The 23559-nt window shown below is 40.8% G+C and overlaps 1 protein-coding gene across 5 annotated transcripts in view; it reads left to right on the forward strand.

Annotated features, from left to right (window-relative positions):
- Positions 1-18355, forward strand: part of NEK1 (NIMA related kinase 1) — a 53054-nt gene extending 34699 nt beyond the window's left edge. For 4 of the 5 annotated variants that reach the window (XM_063309710.1, XM_063309712.1, XM_063309713.1 and 1 more), the window contains 2 exons: positions 251-418; positions 970-1152. In XM_063309710.1, the coding sequence (XP_063165780.1) occupies positions 251-418; positions 970-1088 (287 nt within the window). In that variant the 3' untranslated portion in view covers positions 1089-1152. Of the gene's footprint in view, positions 1-250; positions 419-969; positions 1153-1188; positions 1293-3433; positions 3646-9600; positions 9753-12160; positions 12361-14623; positions 14758-15201; positions 15335-16410 lie in introns of those variants that run through there. The other variant, XM_063309714.1, reaches the window with a different exon arrangement.
- The last annotated feature ends 5204 nt before the right edge of the window (positions 18356-23559 follow it).

The raw sequence follows: 23559 nt of genomic DNA on the forward strand, positions 1-23559 counted from the left end.
ACTCCTGCATTCCACATAATGTTGCTTACTCCAAGAGAAAGCAGTGTGATGGGAACATATGAATGGACTAAAAACATTTTTGCAGTGACCTGAAAAGAAAGATGCAAGTTCTTATTTTTAGAGAAACCTGCTATCTGTGAATCAGTCTTCAAGCTTGGTCAGTCTGCCTTTTTTACATACATGTTTGCTGAAATGAATTCAGTAAGAAGTGTGTTTAAAGTGATAAAGTAATAATGTTATTTTTCTGTAGAATTTCCAAAGAAAACTTTAACAGAAGGAAAAAGTGATGATAGCACAGCATTAACTTCTGTTGAAGGAAAATCATCTGTTGAAGCTGATAATAGTGAAAAGATGGCAACAGCAAGGCTTCATGGATCTGAGTTACCCCAGTTATCACCTAAACCTAATCTGATAGAAGGTATATCTTGCCAATTCCAAATTTAAGCATATTTAAACTTACTATTCCAATGAAGCAGGAAAAAATGTATTAAAGAAGCTTGACAAGAATTTGTTTCTTGTATGAAACCTTGCAAGATACCTAATATCATTTTATTCCAACATGCCTTTGGTCCTGATTGATTGTACAAGACCATTATAGTTATATTTATTTATTGTATTTTTGTTCTTTAACTTTATCTTATTTCTATTGTTCCTTGTTCTAAACTGCCCAGAGTCTCAGTGCATTGAGGCAGTTGACAAATGCTGTTAGTTAAATCAATCAGTCAATTAGACATAACTGAAACATGTAAAGATAACACAGAAAAGTTTTTTAATAACATTACATGTGGCATTTTTAATATGGCTTGACTGGTTACAGCTTACTAGTGGTGTTTTTGAATGTTGTTGATTTCTGAGAATTAAAAGATTTTAAAATAATACTCATGCCTAATAGTTGAAAACAGTTTCTGCCCTCCTGCTGAATTTGCTGTGTGTAAACACCTTCAGAAGAGCTAAAACTTCTTCCCACAGAATCAGATGATTTGGAAGCAGAATTGCTAGAAGAAACCAAACGAAACAAATGCCAAACAAATACAGTTGCAGTTGCTGAAGTGTGGGTTAATGAAGGAAAAGAAAAGGAAACAATGTAAGTCTTCCTCCTTTTATACTGCCTCAATTTGAAAATCAATTTTTGACAAGCTAATACTCAACTATTTACTTTTTTTCCCTGGTTGTGATGCTTTTTCACAGATCACAAGATTATACTGATAATTGTCACTATGATGACAACAAAGATCTTGCTACAGAAGATGGAACTCATAAAAAAGTACCAATCCATGATGAAACATCAGTAGGTCAGCAACTGCAATTGCTTAAAGCAAAAATCTCCCACATTTTGAACTGATGGGCACAATTTGAAGTTTCAGAACATATTGTGGATGTAATCATAAAATGAATGTTATTGGAGAATTTTCTTTTTACAAAATAACTGACATGCAGGGACTGTCATGAGTAAGGATGGCGAGCAGGGGGCTCCCATCCAGACTGTTAAGCGCATGCGTAGCACTGAGGAATTGGGCAGCCATTCAAAGAGACACAGATCGGGACCGCCTTAACCCTTTGGGGTTTATATGTCTGGGTTTTTCGCACGCTTCTTCAGTTTGTTAGGATTCCTGTTATGTACAAGCAATAAAACATTAGAGACCAGTTCCTTGTCTCAGCGTGGTTCCTGGCTGTTAGGACAGGGACATAGTTAATCACAAAAGCACTGAGGATGTCTTGATGATCCTTATTTATCTTTGTCTTATTACTGGGCAGGTGAACACCGGACAGCAGTCATCTATCATTTTTATATTCTAGGAATGTTTATGGGATTTATTTAATGCTCAGAGGCATTTCTAGAAATGAAGATAATGTATTTTGCAGCATGCGAGCTTCCCACCGATTGATTGATTGATATGTATGCACATACATACACACATACATGCACACAAGACATTTAAAGTACTCCTTCTGGCAGGGAATATGGTGGGCTATGAGACAGCTGTACATAAATATATTGGCATCCTTAGCTGCACATTGGAGACCCCAGTCTTTAAATGTAAAATGGGACTGGATTCTATGTGTCTGGAGATATATAGATATAGATATGTATGTATGTCCATTTATATGGCCACCCATCTACAGCAATTCTAGGCAGCTAACAATGTTAAAAACAATAAAAACAATCATAATAATACAGTGGCAGATGAGAAAACAACATTTGCATGCCTAACAACCATCCCATGGCCCCTTTAATTTCCTGACCCCCATGCCTAGAAAACAGCCAAGTTTAAAGTCTTTTCAGAATACTAGTTAGCTGAAGTCAGCCCGATCCACCTTATTTCTACATTGTTTCAGTGTAAATAGGAAACCTATGTAGCAAAATCCACTTACCTGGAAGTAAACCCCTTTTGATCCCATAACATAAGGACAGAACTGTCCTATCAAATGGCAGCAGATTCTTGCCTTTAAATCTGATTCTGTTTAATCAAACACAAGACTCTAGGAAGAAAAAAGTTTAGATGACAGAAAAAAAGATCATGTGATGGGCGAAGAACTCTTTTCCTTTTGCCATTTATCCTCCTGAAAAATCTCTAATTTTCTCACACATAGGCTTTCACAGTCTGTGGGGATGTAGAGAACAGTTATTTTTTACTGTTTAATTTCAATGAATTATGAATTAAGCATGAATTTGTAAAAATTCATTATAGAAGGGCTTACTACTATAGTTAAAATGAAAACATTGCATTAAGACTTTGACAAGAAGATGTCTTTAAACTACTAAAAGAGTTGTTTGGAAGAAGTCTCTCTATTTCATTGGTTTAGGATAGCAACCTGAAGCACTATTAGTAATTATAAATAAAAATGCAATAAATGCTATGTAAGCAAAGTCTGGAATCTTTTACACAGGATAGTTGATGTTAATCCTGAGGACAAGGAGAGAACAGTCCAGTTTAAGTGTCTTAGAATGGACTTTACCTGCTTTCCTCCTTGTATAGGTTCTCAGATATAATAAACTCAAAACTTGATAACCAAACTCAGGACTGATAATTATTTCTCTTGAGCTGAGCAGCAATTGTTGTTTCAATAGTGCTGCAGTAGAAACAGTCAAGAATTAAAAAGAACCAGATCTGATTGACAGGGCTTCCTAACATTCATTGGGTAGATGAAATTTAATTACTTGAACATAAAATCAGTGAACTTAACTGAGTAAACTTGAAAAACAAAACTGATGATTTCAGATAGGCAGGGAATACTGATGTATTGTTTTAATAACAGTTGATTCATATTTTATTTTAATAATTCTAAAGTAATATCAATATGAATGCCTGCTAAATATAACATTCCTTCAAATTTCTGAATCATGTCATTCTTTTCTTTAATTGAAGCTTTGGCACTGTTAATATTGTACTGGATATATATTTGTAACATAATTTGATCTTTATCATACCAGAGACCAACAACCCAGCGCTGCCTGAACCCTTTTTTCAGAAGGTCCAGGAACATCAAGCAAGGCTAGTAGCTTTTCCAGTTCTTTCAGCACAGTCTTCTTTTGAAGATTCTCTTCCAACAAGGTCACGCTCTGTATCACCAGAAAAGACAAAAGGAAAAAATTCAGTGTTGATAGGGCTTTCTACAGGTCTATTTGATGCAAACAACCCAAAGGCAAGTGTTAAAAAATATTTATAACATTGTACATAGGCAATATCTTCCACAAGATAAAACCTATAACTGGAAATAAGCACATCTCATTTTACGGACTGACTGGTTAAGCCCATAAGCTAACATAAAATGTTGGCTTCAGTTATTCTATAAGCTTATGACAACCACTTTTGTGCAAGCAGTGCTTCTCAGTTTGCATGTATATGTATGGATCTATTTGCTGGTAGTTCCCCTAAATGCTTATAAAATTATTACATCTGACAACTTACACAAGAATTACACACTAAAGTCTTCATTTTTTAAAAAAATGCAGATATTTTGTCATGTTGGAAACAGACGGCAGTTCTTGGAAGTGATATTTCTATTTCCTGGAACTGAAATAGAAATTTTATTTAAGAATTTAAAAGTTGTGAAAAAGTTATATTAACGTTTATAACATGATAAACAGTTTATTACATCATACATTGTTATAAATTTTTGTTACATAATGTCATGCGCTGCCTACCTCTGAATAATGCTCAGACACTGGTTCTGTGGAACAGGCTCTGATTTATTCACGGTGTAGGTACAGTATAGGAAAAAAGCTGAGAGTGACAGGAGCGCGCCGGTGCGGGGTTTAAATACCCCGCGCCGGTCAGCGCCCCCTCACTCGCGGTTACGTCACCCCCCTTTGTCCAACACGTTGTCCTGCCGGTAGGTGAGGGGTTGCAAGGCCCCGCTGGCGTTCCGGGATCGCCCATCATCGGTTTCTCTATTCCTCTGGTGATTGCTGTCAGCTGGGCGATCTCCGTTGCGTCAGCGCTAACAGCTTGGGTGTGCCTCGCGATCCGTTTAGCCATTGTTTCTTGTCCTTCAGTCTTTGTGAGTTGATGGCTACTTATCTTGAGCCCCTTCCCCTGTTTCCTTGCTATTGTCATGTGTGCCATTGTGCTGATGTCTTCAGCTCAACGGCACTCATGACATACTGCCCCCTGTCCGAATAGTGCCCCCCCCCCCGGTTTTCTGGTTTTTTTTTTGTTTTTTTTTTCCAGGAGAGCTGTCAAAAAAAACTTTTTGAAATTCCCGCCGGAGTATTTTTCGCCCCTCCCTTTGTTCCGCCCTCTACCACGTGCCTACCTAGGGTGTGTCCTTAGTGCGCATGCCCAGGTCACACCCTGGCGTGTGCATGCTCCGGCCACACCCTGTTAGTTTGGCTCAGTTCGGCGAGGAGAGAGGCGTGGCTGGTCGGGTGCTTATCGGCTCCAGGTAGGGCCCTTCTTTTTTTATTCAAAGTGCGTCGCCTTTGTTATGTGTGCTCCTGGGCGTTGCCCCCAGGATGCCCTGTTGACTTGCTTGCCACGGGGCGGGGGGAGGGTGCTGGCGAACGCTTGTTACTGCCTCGTGGGCCCGGGGCGGGGGGAGTGAGTCCCGGGGGGGGAGGTCCACCCAAGTCGCGGGCTTGGGGGGGCCCTTTCCCTTGGGGCACGGTAGGCGGGGGGGGCCGCGGGGGAGGGGTTTTGCAGGTGCCGGCTTGCTAGCCTTGGTTTTGGCTTGTCGGGGTATGCCCGGTGAAAAGCCCGGGTCAGGTCAGGCGCGTTAACGTTGTGCGCCGCCACCCATTCTGGGTGGGGGAAGTGTTTCCACCTGACCAAATAGTGTAAAGTTCCCCGTTGCCTGCGAGAGTCGAGTATGTCCCTTACGTCAAAGTGATGTTGCCCGTCGATCATCACCGGTGAGGGCTGTGGCGTGCTTGGGTGCCATCGAGAGGTGGTTGCCGGTTTCAGGAGGCTGGTGTGGAACACCGGGTGGAGTCTCCGTAGGTTGTGTGGCAGGTCCAAGCGTATTGCCACCGGGTTCACTATCTGCGTGACTCGGAACGGCCCAATGTACTTAGGCCCCAGTTTTTTCGAGGGTTGGGGTGACTTTAGAAATTTGGTGGATAGGTAGACCATATCCCCCGCCTGGAACGTCGCTGGTTGGCGCCGGTGCTTGTCGGCCTGCTCTTTGTAGGCCGCCTGTGCATCCTTCAGCGCTGCCGTGATTATTGGCCACGATTCCCCAATCTTCCGTCCCCAGTCGCTAGCGTCCACCTGGGGTTCCGGGGGTTGTGGTAGCTCCGGTATGGGGACGAAGTCGCGCCCCGAGACTACCTCGAACGGAGTTTTCCCTGTGCTCGGAGCAATACGCCGACTTCTCCGAGGTCTTCGGAGAGGCGGAAGCTGACCAACTACCCCCCCACCGCAAGACGGATTGCCGGATCGACCTGCTGCCCGACGTCCCCTTACCTAGACCGAAGATCTACTCGATGACCCCGAAGGAGATGGCAACCCTCCGGGAGTTCATCGATAAAAACCTAGAGAGAGGATTCATAGAGCCAGCATGCTCACCGGTCGGAGCCCCCGTCTTATTCCGGGAGAAGAAAGACGGCACCCTACGGCTCTGCACCGACTACCGGGGCCTAAACGCGGCTTCCCTGTCCAACAAATACCCCTTACCCCTGGTGAAAGACATGCTCGCCCACCTGTCCACGGGCAAAGTCTTTTCCAAATTGGACCTTCGCGAGGCGTACTACCGCATCCGAATCAGGGAGGGGGACGAATGGAAGACTGCGTTCAACTGCCCCCTAGGCGCCTTCCAGTACAAAGTGCTGCCGTTCGGACTCGCGGGGGCCCCCGGGGTGTTTATGCAGCTCATCAATGAGGTACTGCATGAACACCTGTTCAAAGGGGTCCTTGTCTACATAGACGACGTCCTTATCTACACGAAAACGCACAAAGAACATGTGGCCCTAGTCAGGCAAGTCCTCGACAAGCTCAGAAGGGCACAGCTCTATGCCAAACCTACAAAGTGCGAATTTCATAAAGCGCGCCTAGACTACCTGGGGTACCGAATCTCCGGAGACGGCATAGAAATGGACCCCGCAAAAGTCGAGGCGGTGCTGAACTGGGAACGCCCCCGCAACAGACGCCAACTCCAGAGCTTCCTCGGCTTCGCGAATTTTTACAGGTCATTCGCCCGGGGGTTCGCAGAGATAGCCCTCCCCCTAACGGACCTCCTCAAAACCAAAGGGGTGGGGGACACCCGACGCGCCAAGAACCCGGGCACAGTATTGAATTGGACTCCCGCGTGCCAGACCGCATTCAACAAGCTGAAAGCGCTGTTCACCACGGAGCCAATCCTCACGCACCCGGACCCTGAACGGCCGTTCGTGGTCCAAGCCGACGCCTCAGACTTCTTCCTGGGGGCCATCCTACTCCAAAAGGACCCCATGGGACTCCTGAAACCATGCGCCTACCTGTCGAGGAAATTTTCCGAGACAGAAAGGCGATGGCACGTCTGGGAGAAAGAAGCCTTCGCGGTAAAATCGGCGCTAGAAACATGGCGACACCTACTCGAGGGAGCCACCCAACCATTCGAGGTCTGGACCGACCACCGGAACCTCAAGGCCCTCCGAACGCCCAGACGCCTTATCCCAAAACAGGTCCGATGGGCCCAATTCTTCAGCCGCTTTAAATTCCAGCTGAAGTTCATGCCGGGCAAAAAGAACTTCATGGCCGACGCCCTCTCCCGACTGCCCCAGGATGAAGAACCCGCCCCAGACACCATTGGGACGGTCCTATCCGCCTCGCAACTGGGGATGGCCGTGACCACCCGAAGTGGCGCTCGGAGGCAGCTCGACTCTACGGCGCAGCCGACGGGACAACCGGCGACCAGACGAAGCCCACCGCCACTACCAGGGGGAATACGCACGGACCTCGCCGCCGCCCTCAAAACCGACCCCTGGTTCCTGGCAAACCCCGACAAGGTAACGATGGCACAGGACCTGGCATGGGGGGAAGGCAGAATCTATGTCCCGGATTCGCAACACCAAGCGATCTTGCATAGGTCACACGACGCCAAGCAAGCGGGACACTTTGGGTTCCTCAAGACCCTACACCTAACACGGCGTCAATTCTGGTGGCCCGCGCTCAGACGAGACGTGAAAGCATACGTAGCGTCCTGCCCAACGTGTGCTAGGGCCAAACGGGCACCAGGCAAACCCGCGGGGCTATTACAACAGGTGGCAGAACCCTCCCGCCCATGGGAGGAAATCTCTATGGATTTTATAGTGGACCTCCCACCCAGCCAGAAGAAAACGGCCATTTGGGTGGTGAAGGATTACTTCTCGAAACAGGCCCACTTCATCCCCTGCACGTCGGTCCCGTCCGCACAACAACTAGCCAAACTCTTCCTCATCCACGTGTACAGGTTACACGGATGTCCCGCACGTGTGGTGACCGACAGGGGCACACAGTTCACCTCTAAATTCTGGCGGGCCTTCCTAAAGCTGACGGGGACCCAACAGGCCCTATCCACTGCCTGGCACCCCCAGACGGACGGAGCCACAGAGGTCCTTAATGCCACCCTAGAGCAATTCATACGCTCATACACCAACTATCATCAAGACGACTGGGCCGAACTGCTCCCGTTTGCCGAAGTCGCATCGTGATAAAGAACGACAGTTTCTCGGGGTTCCCATCAAAGAAGATGGGGAAGTCCTTTGGGGCCCGGGCGTTTTGTGCGGCCCTTCCTCTCGCTTCCCGGCCTGTGGTGTCGTCCGCCTGGGCCGTCTGTTGACCTTCATTTAGCCCGTGGGGGTTCGGCGCTTCGCTCGGGGTGCGGACCTGTGCGGGGACGTCGTTGGGCGGCGCGGGGGGCATGAGCGACTGAAGCATGGTCCGGAGTTCCTCCAGTTGGGTCTGCATGGCCGCGAGACCAGCTCGTGCTTCCTCGTCCACGATCCGCGCCGCCGCTGGGGCCGGTTCTGTCGGTGTGTCGGCGAGGGTGGGTTGCCGGTGGGGTTCAGTCTCTCTCGGCCGTTGGTCCACTTCCTCCGCCGTCTGCTGGGTGTCTCCATCGTCCTCCTCCGTGCTTACCGCCGTTGGGCTGTCGCTCCACGCCCGTTGCTGGGGTGCGATGTGGGGCGCGGGGTTCTCCGCTGGTTTCGGAAGGTATGTTGCTCCTTCCCGTGGTCGGGTTGCCTCCGTCGCCATCTCCCCTTGGGGTTGGAGCTGAGGCTCGGGTTGGGTCGGGTGGGCGTCCATGGCTCCGGGAGTCCGCGGTGCCTCTGGCCTCGGTCGGTCCTCCTCTGCTTCTTGCCGTGCGGCTCGCCCTCCTTGTCTGCGTCGCGCCGGCCTCATCTTCCTGGTCTTCTCGCCGTCTACTCCTCCCGCGGCTCGTTGTCGTCCGGTGGGGCTCGGCGAGGCTGAGTTTATGACTTTCAGCTTTATGTCATGCGCTGCCTACCTCTGAATAATGCTCAGACACTGATTCTGTGGAACAGGCTCTGATTTATTCACGGTGTAGGTACAGTATAGGAAAAAAGCTGAGAGTGACAGGAGCGCGCCGGTGCGGGGTTTAAATACCCCGCGCCGGTCAGCGCCCCCTCACTCGCGGTTACGTCACCCCCCTTTGTCCAACACGTTGTCCTGCCGGTAGGTGAGGGGTTGCGAGGCCCCGCTGGCGTTCCGGGATCGCCCATCATCGGTTTCTCTATTCCTCCGGTGATTGCTGTCAGCTGGGCGATCTCCGTTGCGTCAGCGCTAACAGCTTGGGTGTGCCTCGCGATCCGTTTAGCCATTGTTTCTTGTCCTTCAGTCTTTGTGAGTTGATGGCTACTTATCTTGAGCCCCTTCCCCTGTTTCCTTGCTATTGTCATGTGTGCCATTGCGCTGATGTCTTCAGCTCAACGGCACTCATGACACATAATTAGAAAAATTCCATTTTCCCATGAAAACTAATACAGTTTAACCTATTCTATCACCTTTCCCTATTTTCTTCCCATTACCAAACAACAAAGTTGCTTCATTCTTAGAGTTAGAGAGAAATAAAAATAGGTTTCCTTTTTACCATACTTGTATATTAAAATTTTGATTAAGATACTATATAAACTTTGCTTTTTGACTTAAGATATTCATGTAAGACACTATTTCTTTTCAGCTGCTGAGGACCTGTTCACTTCCAGATCTTTCAAAATTATTTGGAACATTAGTTGATGTTCCCAGTGTTGCTGATGTACAGAATGAAGAGAATCTTGAAATTGATGATGTGGAAGATGAGCCAATTAAAGAACATTCAGATTCTGAAGAAATGTGAGCTATCCTATTTCACTAAAAGTACTTAGACGATGTGGTTGCCTAGATATTCATAAGGAATTAAAATAAATATCTTAATAATACTAATACAGGGTAAACTTTAAAAACAGTTATTTGCTATCCCAACCTGGTACTCTTCAAAAGTGCTGAAACTGCAGCTTCCAGAGCTCCCTACTAGCACGCTCAATGCCTCTGTTGGCTGGGTGTTCGGTCTCCAGTACATTTGAAAGGACCAGCTTGGAGAAGTCTAGGTTATGCTGTGGCATGTTGGTGTCTTTTGAAGGGAAAACCAATTTAAAACATATTTTGAACAGTAATAAAAATGCAAAAATAAAAAAATCTATAACTATTTTCTATTTCTTTACAGTGCGTTAAGTACTAATGCACCTGATGGCAACCATTCATTACTTTAGTTGTAGAATTCTTTAAAATGTTTTATTGGCAGAATGGTGATTACCAATACAGTGGCTGGAAAAGGAAACTGAGTGTCCATTGCTCCAGGAGGCATTCTGGAGCTGAGCACAAATGGTTCTGAGAAACAGGCAGAATGTCTACAGGCTGATGAATAGATTATGAGGTTACTATCTAAGTTTACATTTATGCACTTCATTATCTTCCTTAGCAATGGTAGCAGAACTGGCTGAGCTTGTAGTGTAGAAGGCTAGAGGTCTTGACACACACACACCCGCCAAAGCTTTCTAGGTCTTCATACCCTGGACCCACTTTCTCTTTGGGATAGTGGCTTAGTAGTTCTTGCTGCCACTCCAACTTCCAAGGGTCTCCTCACATGGCATCCATCCCCTAACAATGGTGTAAGAGAGCTAGGGGTCTCAGAACCTGTGCTGCCTTTCTGGTGATTAAAAGGTAAACTTTCTATATTAAAAAATATAAAATCAAAAATATAAAATCAAAATATATTAAAATGTCAGTTTGTCAAAGTAGGTAAAGACAGACCTATTCCAATCAAAATAGCAACTTTAAAAGAGTATTTACAAACACACAAACACCTCACTTTAGGCAGAACATAAGATGGTACTGGTCTGCTACAAGTTTTATAAAAATTACTGTGGAGAAATTGGGGTGGGATTTCAGTTTATTCCAAACCACAAACAAATCTAAAGAGAAATAGAGAAATCTGGGATATGCATATGGGCTTTTGACATACAGAAGAGGTACACTGCCCTGCCTTCAAGCAACAAGATCTGAATCATTTTAAACACTGAGCAGAAGTTGAGGAGGAAATTAAGAAATTGTTGCTGTACTGAAGCTGGGAAAAGAGATTAATACTGTTTCCCAAAGCCTCAGATTAAAGATTGGAAGTTCCAGGAAAAAAGGGAAGTCCAGGTAAAAAGAAACAGTGGAACTCCAGAAAAACTACTATTTCTATAGAAATAGGTCAATATATTTTAACCAGCTGTTCAGATTACTATTATTATTTTTATTATTATTTGGCTTCTGTGTGTTGTTAAACCCTCATTTTCTTTTATTTATTTGTGCCAGCTCAATAATTATCTGTACTTTTATGCATATCCCAGATTTCTCTTAAATTTCTCTTTAGATTTGTTTGTGGTCTGGAATAAACTGAAATCCCACTTATTTTCTTAAGTTCTTCTTGTAAAGTGGTTGAGTCAATTCAAGTTTAGTATTTGGGACTTTCCATTCATTATCCTATCCACAGTCTCTGTCCTGAAATAGGGACTTGTTTGCTATTGTATGTCATAAGTAAGAAAATCTCTCTTCCTGTTGCTTTCTGCTAAGGCCTGTCTGTTATGACAGTGAGACAAACAAGTTTTTCAGTTATGCCTTCCTTTAAACTGGGAAAGTGAACACAACTACGGTAAGACTGTATTGGCTTCTCTTTGCCAGTTTTGTGCTTCCTATTACCTGATTTGAATGTGAAAACGGTTTTACTTCTTAAGAACCTCAATAGTTTGAATATAAAAGGCTGGAGTTAAAAGGGATAAATGGAACAGAAATTATTTGTAAAATGTTTAGTAGTCATCTTAGCATAACTGAGGTCCAATTTGTGTGATACATTTCAATCTTTATTATATTTACTTCTGTAAAACTGCTCACTTTAACAAGGTCCAAAATTCAATTTATGAATGAGTTGATTACTAGTATTTCCCATACCTGTTTATTACTCCTAAGGCAAAGTGATACTTTTGTGATCATTATCCACATGATCAGACAACAAGGGTGTCATTTGCAAATCATGACAAAGGTCCATAAAGGAGTGGTTTTAGTGCAGCAACTACATGGCACAGTATTATACCTTGTTGTCTGTGATCAGCATTAAGCTATTGTTGTGGATAAAAACATGCTTTGCAGTTTTAGCTTTGACTTTTCTGAAGAACTCATTGTCTTGATTAAAGTAATAGCCCCTCCAAAAAATTTTGTTACAGTATTTTTGGGGAGACTGATACAGATTTGCAAGAGCTTCAGGCATCAATGGAACAGTTACTTCGAGAGCAACCCAGTGATGAATTTAGTGAAGAGGAAGAAACAACATTAAAAGCTGCATGCCTAGGAAATGATACAGAGGTGGAGGAGGATGGCAACAATTTCAGTAGTGAAAGTGCTCTTAATGAAGAGTGGCATTCAGGTATACTTCAATTCTGTAGTTGTTCTTATAGAAAGATCAGTCTGAAACTTTGTGAGTCATAATTTGTCTTCAGCTCATATGATGTTTAAACAGAGATAATGTCATGAGTACTGATGGTGAACAGGAGGGGGCCACGATCCAGGGGCAAAAACACATGTGTAGTTTAGAGACTTTGAGCTGTCATTCAAAGAGAGACAGAACAGACCCACCTTGACTTTTGGGGGTTTATTTGTCTGGGTTTTCCCACGCTTCTTCAGTTTGGTAGGATTTTCTGTCTACTATAGCAATAATAAAGCACCAGAGACTTCTTCCTCGTCTCGGCGTGGTTCTTGCTTAGTCAGGACAGATAACCTCTGTAGCCTAGAAGGACAAATCAATAAGAAAAGTTACACATGTATCCATTTATCAATCAAATTGAATTACTAGGTGAGCATTTTATTCAGCATTAATTCAACTAATAGGTAACTTGAGATTGAACTGATGTGGTCCATGTAATAATTGCACAGTTAATTAATTAATTGGCATTAAAAAGAGAACAGTGTTGTACTCTAATATAGATTGCACGTTGCTACAGGTGTGAACAGGAATGTTCCTAAAGTAGATAAAACTGAAGCTCTGTCTAGTTTACCACTGCATGCTTAGGACTAACTTGCCAGCATCCTTCAAAACTGCGTTTCTAATTTTGCAGTGCAACAGTTTACAGATAGAGGATGTCTGTGTACATTTGGCTTTGAGATTTCTGCAAAGTGTGGAAATTACTGAACGTGTACATTGTTTTATAGTTATTTAATTAGATATACAGTACAAAGTTCTTAGATATATGGCAAACTTTTTTGAAGCTTTTTCACTAAGATAATGGGAAACAATTATTTATTTTCTGTTGGTTAGAACCCGTATCAAGTACTATGTCCAGTTCTGGACATGACACTTTAAGAACAATTAAGAAAAATTGCTATAGACTCGAAGAAGATTAAAAACTAAATCTTACGAAGAGAGATGGAAGGAACTGAGTATGTTTAGCTACAAGGGTAGAAATGCTTCAGATACCTGAAAAGATGTTGCAAGTAATTCAAGACTTGTTCTTTCTCATTCCAAGTACAGGGCATGGAATAATGGAATTAAGTTACAAGAAGTTAGATTTTGATTGAATGTTAGAAAAAACTTTTTAACAGAGCATTCAAATTATTCAAAGCTGATGGGTAGCTCTTAATTGGATGAGTTCAAGTAGAAAGTAGATAGCTGTCTGGATGCTTTTAGATTGCTGTTCTGAGTGCAGGATTGGATGCAGTACCCTCTAGGGTCCTTTTCTAATCTATGATTCTAATAATATTCCATACTTTCAGTAGTGCTATTTTATCGTGAGTGAGCCTTTAATAGATATCATTTTGCCACTGCAAGAGGAGTAACTGTTGCTGTGTCACCAGGATTCCACTGTGCAGTTAATGGGAAATAGCTTGATATAATCAGCTGAAAAAGATCTGATGAAATTCAAGGTGGCACGACCTTCAGAATATTGCTTACAATGCATTTTTACCACCTTGTGGATTAAAAACATTTTTTTGTCTCATTCCAGTCTTTATGGTCATTAATGATTGGTTGCAATCACTGTTAGGTATACAGATATAAGAACCTGATGTGAATTAACTAATAATTAATAGGATGCAGATGTGAATTGGTTTGGTTTGATTTGTTTTTTTCCCCTTTTTAAGGTTACATGCTGCTTGGGTTTGTGTACATCTTCATTTAAAAAAAAACCTGGGGGTTCATGTGGATATTCTTCTTGAATTTCAGATTTTTTTCCTGAGGAATGTTTCTGTACAAGTACATGCATATGCAAGATCCCTATTGCTAATTTTTTAGCATACTTTGGTACATTGTACTCTAAACTTGATAATTTTTAAACAATATCTGTAAATGCAGTGGAAGTGAATTTATATTGTATAAAAATATTTGAATTTAAACCAATTTATACTGATTTAAATGAGATGATAGATCTTCAGATTGCATTGTTTCAAGACAGAGTTGTGACTACTTGACAATTTGATATGTAGCCATATTATTGTAATATCTGTTATTTTGCATATGGTCATATGAAGCTATCGAATATTCACAATAAGTCTTGAGTGTGAATATGACAACTTCAAACTTTAGACTTGAAGTGGCAAAGGGAGAAGGTAAGTACTGTGACAATAAGAATAGAATAAGAATACTGTGACAATAACAATAAGAATGTACTAAAATGTTTTCTTATATTTCTTCATAGACAATAGTGATGGTGATAATGCCAGTGAATGTGAGGAATATAATAGTGTGTTCAGTCATCTAGAAGAGCTGAGATGTAACCTGGAGAAAGAAATAGGCTTTGAAAAATTCATCAAAGTTTATGAGGAAATGAAGGTTTGTAGAATGTTTAATGTGAAGAAAATGGAGGGAAATTTATCATTGATTAAAATGAGAGATGAAAACTTTTAATGAAATTAAGCTAATTATTTGTTGAATCAATTTGACACACACTTTCTGAGGGATGCTCTAAGTAATCCATTGTGTTCAGGAGCTGGAGCTCTTTCTGATTCTTGATACTTCTTCTGGGTGGTTGGGTCTCTTGTGGGTCTTCTGCTACTTACTTTCTGAATAGCATGACATAGGGACAGTCCTCTGTCACTGCTAAGCTCTGCTCCCCTTTCCAGCTTTTCCACTGAAAAGGTAGTTTAATAATAGAAGTTTCTGCTGAGACTTTAGCAAAAAGTATTTGCAGTCGCCTGTTGGACCTAGATGAGGAAGGTATGTGAGCTTTTAACATTTTATTACTTTAAAAGCACATTTCTATGCCTTATTTTCTAGGCTATACATGAAGATGAAGATGAGAGCATTGATATTTGTTCAACAATAGTTCAAAATATTTTAGGAAATGAACATAAACATCAGTATGCTAAAATTCTCCATCTAGTGATGGCAGATGGAGCATACCAGGAAGGTAAAGTATCTGACATGTATATGTTTTCAGCATTATTTTTTCTGCTAGCTGGCTATTCATGCTTAACTAGTTATTGTGCACAACACTCTGTCTTGTTGCACAACTGCTATTCCTATATACACTAAAATATATTGTATATGTTGTATATTTTTACTAGTAAATGTTAAAGTGAATATAGAAATACTTTAACAATTTAAAAGTTGCCAACATCCTGCTAATAGGAATTCTGTTAACTGACAAAACATAATAGGATTCTATCCAGTGGCAACATCCTCAGCTTGGCTTTGCCCATTCCTTGGACAGAAGAAATTCCAATTTCTCATACTGCAATTTGCAGTTGTACATATTTCTATTTAATGTTTTTAATGGAAATATTATTAGATGTGTTCATACTGCAGAAAGTAAATATGCTAAAATATGTATTTATGTGTATTGATTTGGTGCAGTGTTAATTCTGATCTTATCTTTTTGCCTGTTGTTAAAAGAGGCAAAAGCAGGATATTACCGAAAGAGTCTCTATTCATGAGACTCTTTCATAACCAGCATGAAACAATTTTACAGCTGCCTAATATTTAATGCTAATTGGGTTTGTACTGTTTCTAATACCTTTGTCAAATCTAATTTAAAGTCTAATCATGGTTATTAAATTGATGCAGATTCAATACTGCACCATGGTTAGCTTCTAAAACAGAGATGGAAGGTTGCAGAAGTAAAGGGGAAAAGGTGCATGATTAAGTACTAGTCTCCTGATTGTTACCTGAATATTGTATTTGTACCACACTATTTATTAAAACTAGCTTTCTCTTCACATAAGTGAAGTATACATCTCTAAAACTTTAACATAATAAAACAACACCAATCATGGTAGTATATCCTTCAAATTAAACTGAGAAGGCTTTAACTGAAGTATAAAAATAGGAGATTTGTCATTTACTAATATACGGCATTCTAAGTACTTTTTTCATTATTTCTTAGAGGGGAGTTGTTTGCTGTCTTTTAGAGGAATTGCAGTTTTGAAAGCATGCTTACTAAACTGTTTTCTTCATAATTAAATGTTTTAAAATCTTTCTTTGCAGACAATGATGAATGAGCACACTTTGGTGACATTGTAAGCAAAATGTAGGTGTATGGATTTTATTCTGTAATAACAAACCGTACAACAAAAATAACAGTTTATTGGAACAGACTTAAAATCTTGTTGGTTGCATGAAGAAAATGGAAAAACATGACTCTTCACCATTTATAGATAGCTGTTGATATATAGCTTCATTCCTTCAGTAATACACTGAACGCTGTGTTCCATTTAAAATGAATAGCAAGGAATAGAAAGGCTGACTCAGAAATAATTTACTGTTTGAAAGTATCATGTATGAATAAGCTCATGATCTAGTAGCTATTACTGCTTTTTTCTTTTTACCTAAGCAGTAAAAAGAAACAAACAAAACAATATATTTTTATGTTTCTAACAACCTTGTTTAACACAATCTTGACCACTGTTGCTGGAATTTTTAAAGATTACTATTTTCTGTTCATGATGACCATTTTTCTGTAACACTAGATCTTAAGTGCACACTATATGGAAGTAATTTCCCTGAAATTAGTGGAACATTTTACATGTATTTAATATAAACATGTCTGAATACTATATTTTTTGGATTTTGCGGTAGAGTGTGTGTGTAATAAAATATTTGCAATTCTCAATATTTATGTCATAATCAGTTTACCATTTTTCCTTTGAAATCCCTCAACCCATTTTCAATACTATTTTTGTCAAATTACAGTAGAAGAGAGACTACCATTTTCCACTGCAAATAAAGGGAGCTTTCAGTGTGAAGGTTTCTTGTTGGAGTACTATGTACCTCAGCTAAGTCTGCTGCTTTTTTTGTTTGCCTGTAACAAGGCCATCCTAGCAGAAACAAATGCAATATTGCTGTTGTTTTGAAAATTATATGTAGATTTTGCAGCTGGGTTGTCTAAAGGGAAGAAGCTGAATTTTATTTTCCCTGCTTCTCATTGAAAATAAATTATTTAGTGGGGGAAGAAGAATGTATGTGAGATGATGAATCAAAGCATTTCTAGTGTGTAACAGATAATATTGACCAGCTGAATCAGCTATATAACAAGGTTTTATGTTAAAAAATATAATTCTGTATTTCCTGGCTAATAATGGAAAGTGGAATGTACAAACTTACAATTACAATTTTAAAGTAGTGTTATTTTAACTATATGAAATAAATATTTGAGGGGTTTTTGTATCATAGTTTGGATTTTCTTGATTTATGCAGCTAATGAATTCCCATGTTTATATTGCAGGAAAAAGAAACAAAATTAAAACAATATTTATATTTTGTATTTTAGACTAAAATTTAGTTTACACACCAGGCAGTTATGGAACATTTACATATCTTTTATGAAAATAAATGCAGGCTTCAGATGGCAAAAGGCAAGAAGCTTTGTTGCTAACTGTGTAAGAGTAGATGAGGTAGAAATTGCTTCACATGGAATGTCCTGCTCCATATAGGAGGAACAAAATCCATGAGGATAGAGAATTTGCTGGAAGGAAACATTTAGACTGGCCTTCTCAGTCAAAAAATAAAAAAAACTAAGTCTTTATAGTTTTCTCTTCATGGTAATCTGTCAGATATGCCTCCCTGCAGTCTTACGAGGTTCAAAAAACAGTTAAGTGGCTTATTCTCCGTTTGAAAGTTATGTAAGCAAATTCTCATTCAAATGAGGACTGAGTACACTTGACTCTGAGCCCCAAAACTAGAATGTTACTAGTTTTCTGTGGGTACTACAAAGATTATATACAGATTGGCTTTCTAATTAACTGACTACATGAATAGATGTACAACTTATGTACTTGTTCTGCCTCCAAGGTATTTATTTGATAGTTGATATTTACAAGGGAGGAAAACATTAAACTATTTACAGTACACGCATCTTAAAAACTTATAAAATTTTTATTGTCAGTTGCTGAACCCCTGAGCAGAGAATAAAATGTGGCTGTCATTGGACACTATGAATGCATGTGTCTTTTTGCTGCATAATTTTCCCTAATCATAAACATGTAGTTAAAATACTTCAAAGAAGAAAAAAATATAGAAATTCTGCATGTAATTGGTCTTAGGCTGGAGGAAATCCTGCCTGATGCAGTTTTTGCCTTGTCCAAGTTGTGCTAATGTGTCACAGCCATCTTAGAACAACTGCCTGCCATTCTCTGTAAAATTCATACTGTATAATCTCCCTTTGCAGTATAGAACCATCCAGGTTCCCTTTGAATTATACACAGATAAAGAGATCCCACTTAGTCATGATTAGTATTGAACTGTAGAACTCTCAGAGCAGTAGAAATGACCAGCACTGGAAGTGTATTAAAGAACCAACAAATAGGAAATCCTGAAGTCCTTATAGTCCCTGAAACATAAGTCCTTATTTGACATTCTTGAAAGGCAATCCAAAATTGGTTGGTACTTATGCTGCATGTCTCTCAATCCCAATCATTTCATATTAGGGCCATAAAATGTATTGTCTCAGTCACTAGGTTGGTTAAGGAAGTTCCCTATCGTCAAACTGCAAGGCATGTAAAGAAAGAAGTAAGGCAGCCGATCAGTGTGAAGGATTTCTTCCTTTAGAAAAAAAGAAATGAATGACTTATTTTCAGTTTTAAGCAGGATTACTAGACCCAAGCAGTTTGGGGATGCATGGTGGTAGTACTAATCCACTCCAGGAGTAATAAAGAATATGAAGTAAAGCAAGGAGATAACAAGAAGGGACACCAGTCTTCCCTGTTATAGAGGCTTCTTTTCCATTGATGATGATTTTCCATACTTAACAGATTGAGTTAGCAGGTCAAATCTAGATCAGCTAGTGTTACAGAAGCTAGTCACTTTAGCTGTACTGTACAGATAATCCTCATTCAGTGACCACTTGTTCAATGATTATTTGAAGTTACAATGGCACTGAATGTGAGACTTACGACTGGTCCCCATAGTTGCAGCTGTTGCTGTGTCCCTGTAGTTACATAATTGCAATTTGGGTGCTTGGCATCTGGCTTGCAATTACAATGTTGTAGTGTCCCACAGTCACATGATCACTATTTGCAATCTTCACTGCTGGCAAAGCAAAGTCAACGGGAAAGCTGGCAGGAAGTTGCAAATGGCGATCATGTGACATTGCACCTAATGACCATGCAGGGTACGCTTAATGATGGCAACTGGAACCGCGGGAACTGCCATAGTAAGTTGGTGCAGTCATGTGATGTCACGTTTTACCACCACATCACTTAGCAACAGAGTTCCCAGTCCCAATTACTGTCATTAAGCAAGGACTACCTGTGTTGGTACAGAATTGCAAAATTCCCTTAACCAGTTTGCTTCTCTAATAACCCACAAAAATATCTCAGATCCTATTGTAGGATATTTCTCAGAGTTATTTCCTGCTTCTGTTCTTTCCATAATATTCTTGGCAATAAGGAGGCCTTAACTACAGAATTAATATCTTTGGAGTCCTTGGTGTTTTCTGAGCTTGGTTCTTTGCAGATATCTCACCAAGTAACTATTTCAGTACATAGGACAATGGCATAGATTTTTCTGGCCAAAATGTAGTTATCAAAAAGAAAATAATAAACTGTATATTAAAGTATTCATAATAAAATCTTTAATGGAGAAGTATGATCCAGATTTACTTTGGTTGGAATAGGTATCATGATGCATTAAGTTCTGGTGCTTTTCATATTGCTTCTCTCAGAACATCATCATAGGTAGTCACTGAGCCATTCAGATTAATTGGGGCAGCCTCATGCTTTAGAATTATCTGTCAAAATTGTGAAACTAGAATGACAAAATTGTGAAACTATTTACAGTAGAAAGATGTTCCAACTATTGGTCTGAACATGTGCATGCTGCATTAGACAAATTGCAAATCTGTCTTCTAAAAAACAAATCATTGCTTTTCACTAGACAAGAAAGGTAACTTAGATTTACTGTGAATGTCCTTTGCTTTAGTGATCAAAGCATTTAGCCTAACAGAATAGTTTGTTTTTGACAGATTCTGCTTCGTTTGCTAACGTTTTCAAGCACACCCTATGGTTCTATGTGTGTCATTCTTCTTTACTGTATCAAGAGTTCTGGAGGTGCTTCTCTTGCTTTCTCTTACTCCTTAAATCTTTGCATTGAACTCTGATGGTATCTGTAGACACAATTTAATAAATTTTAAAAGTTTCATAACCTAGAAAGTTGGCAATATATCTTTTCCTGGAAAACAAAGCTAGTTATAGCCAATATTAGAACAGTCTAAACCAGGGTTTCTCAACCAGGGTTCTGTGGAACCCTAGGGTTCTGTGAGAGGTCAGTAGGGGTTCCCTGGGAGATCACGATTTATTTTAAAAATGATTTCAATTTTGGGCAACTTCACATTAAAGAGGTAAGTTTCCTCCTTTAGTTTAAGAATACTGTGAATGCATATATACAGGCCTACACATGAAACAAATATAATTTTGTAACTTCTGGCCAATATTTGAGCCTGAATGTGTAGGGGTTCTCCAAGGCCTGAAAAATGTTTCAAGGGTTCCTTCAGGGTCAAAAGGTTGAGAAAGGCTGGTTTAAACCATGTCTTTTGATATCAAAGAGGAATAGGAAAGAAAATAATTTCACCATTTTCTATTCTACTTACAACTCTTTCTATGCAGATAACTGGTATTTCATTTTGGCCATTACCTTACTAAGAGACGAAGCTCCTGGCCAGTATGTAAGATAGTAAACCTCGCTTAGATGCATATGGAAAAAAAGCTAAAAACGCTGGGGAATTACTGTTGTTGAGAAGATGACAAAGAGGAATGGCTGGGAGTGCTTAGAAATTCCTGCAATTTCCTACATCGTTTCTAAATGAAGTTTGTAATTGTATTCTTTACTGCAGCTTTCTTGTTCATCAAAAGCTCTTCCAAAATTTAGAAATACTGAAAACAAAGTTTCAGAACAGTAAATTTAGAGTACCTAACTTACAGTTTAAACAAACCAGGCAGGCATTCAACAATATTTTCTTGTTTTTAATGTTTTAAACAATTTGTAAATGGCACAGAGTTGCTGGGAATCTGGCAGCATATAAATTTAACAAATTATTTTTATTAATACTGATTTTTAATAAACTAGTAGTGCATCACACACACACAGACACACACACAGAAAGAAGTAAGAAATCTCTCTTAATTTAAACAATCTACTTCAAATATCTTCAGCAAAGGATCGTTACCTTGCCGTGGTGCTGGAGCTTGAGCACCTCAATGATGCCATGAGCTAAACCATGAAGGGCCATCCAAGACAGGAAGGTCATGACAGAGAGGTCAGACTAAATGCGATCCCTGGGGAAGGTAATGGCAACCCACCCCAGTATTCTTGCCGTGAAAACTAAATGGATCAGTACAACCAGAGATATGTCGGTATACCATCGGAAGATGAGACCCCCATGTCGGAAGATGGTCAAAATGCTACTGGGGAGGAACAGAGGATGAGTTCAACTAGCCCCAGATGTGATGACGCAGCTAGCTCAAAGCCGAAAGGACAGCTAGCGGCTGAGGGTGCTGGTGGTGAACGGCGAATCCGATGTTCTAAGGATCAACAGACCATTGGAACCTGGAATGTAAGATCTATGAGCCAGGGCAAATTGGATGTGGTTATTGGTGAGATGTCAAGATTAAAGATAGACATTTTGGGCGTCAGTGAACTGAAATGGACTGGAATGGGCCACTTCACATCAAATGACCACCAGATCTACTACTGTGGACAAGAGGACCACAGAAGAAATGGAGTAGCCTTCATAATTAATAGTAAAGTGGCTAAAGCAGTGCTTGGATACAATCCAAAAAACGATAGAATGATCTAACATCACAGTGATCCAAATATACGCCCCAACCACAGATGCTGAAGAAGCTGAAGTAGAGCAGTTCTATGAGGATCTGCAGCACCTACTGGACAACACGCCTAAGAGAGGTGTTATTTTCATCACAGGAGACTGGAATGCTAAGGTGGGCAGTCAAATGACACCTGGAATTACAGCTAAGCATGGCCTGGGAGAACAAAACGAAGCAGGACATAGGCTGATAGAATTTTGCCAAGACAACTCTGCATAACAAACACTCTCTTCCAACAACCTAAGACACGGCTTTATACATGGACTTCTCCAGATGGACAACACCGAAATCAGATTGACTACATCCTTTGCAGCCAAAGGTGGCGGACATCTGTACAGTCGGTAAAAACAAGACCTGGAGCTGACTGTAGTTCAGATCACGAACTTCTTCTTGCACAATTTAGGATCAGACTAAAGAGATTAGGGAAGACCCACAGATCAGCTAGATATGAGCTCACTAATATTCCTAAGGAATATGCAGTGGAGGTGAAGAATAGATTTAAGGGACTGGACTTAGTAGATAGGGTCCCAGAAGAACCCTGGACAGAAGTTCACAACATTGTTTAGGAGGCGGCAACAAAATACATCCCAAAGAAAGAGAAAACCAAGAAGGCAAAGTGGCTGTCTACTGAGACACTAGAAGTAGCCCAAGAAAGAAGGAAAGCAAAAGACAACAGTGATAGGGGGAGATATGCCCAATTAAATGCAAAATTCCAGAGGTTAGCCAGAAGAGATAAGGAATTATTTTTAAACAAGCAATGCGTGGAAGTGGAAGAAGACAACAGAATAGGAAGGACAAGAGACCTCTTCCAGAAAATTAGAAACATTGGAGGTAAATACCAGGCCAAAATGGGTATGATCAAAAACAAAGATGGCAAGGAGCTAATAGAAGAAGAAGAGATCAAGAAAAGGTGGCAAGAATATACAGAAGACCTGTATAGGAAGGATAACAATATCAGGGATAGCTTTGACGGTGTGGTCAGTGAGCTAGAGCCAGACATCCTGAAGAGTGAGGTTGAATAGGCCTTAAGAAGCATTGCTAATAACAAGGCAGCAGGAGATGACGGCATCCCAGCTGAACTGTTCAAAATCTTGCAAGATGATGCTGTCAAGGTAATGCATGCTACATGCCAGCAAATTTGGAAAACACAGGAATGGCCATCAGATTGGAAAAAATCAACTTATATCCCCATACCAAAAAAGGGAAACACTAAAGAATGTTCAAACTATCGAACAGTGGCACTCATTTCACATGCCAGTAAGCGAATGCTCAAGATTCTGCAAGGTAGACTTCAGCAATTCATGGAGCGAGAATTGCC

The sequence above is a fragment of the Candoia aspera genome, chromosome 8, assembly GCF_035149785.1.
Source record: "Candoia aspera isolate rCanAsp1 chromosome 8, rCanAsp1.hap2, whole genome shotgun sequence".
NCBI classification, from domain to species: domain Eukaryota; kingdom Metazoa; phylum Chordata; class Lepidosauria; order Squamata; family Boidae; genus Candoia; species Candoia aspera.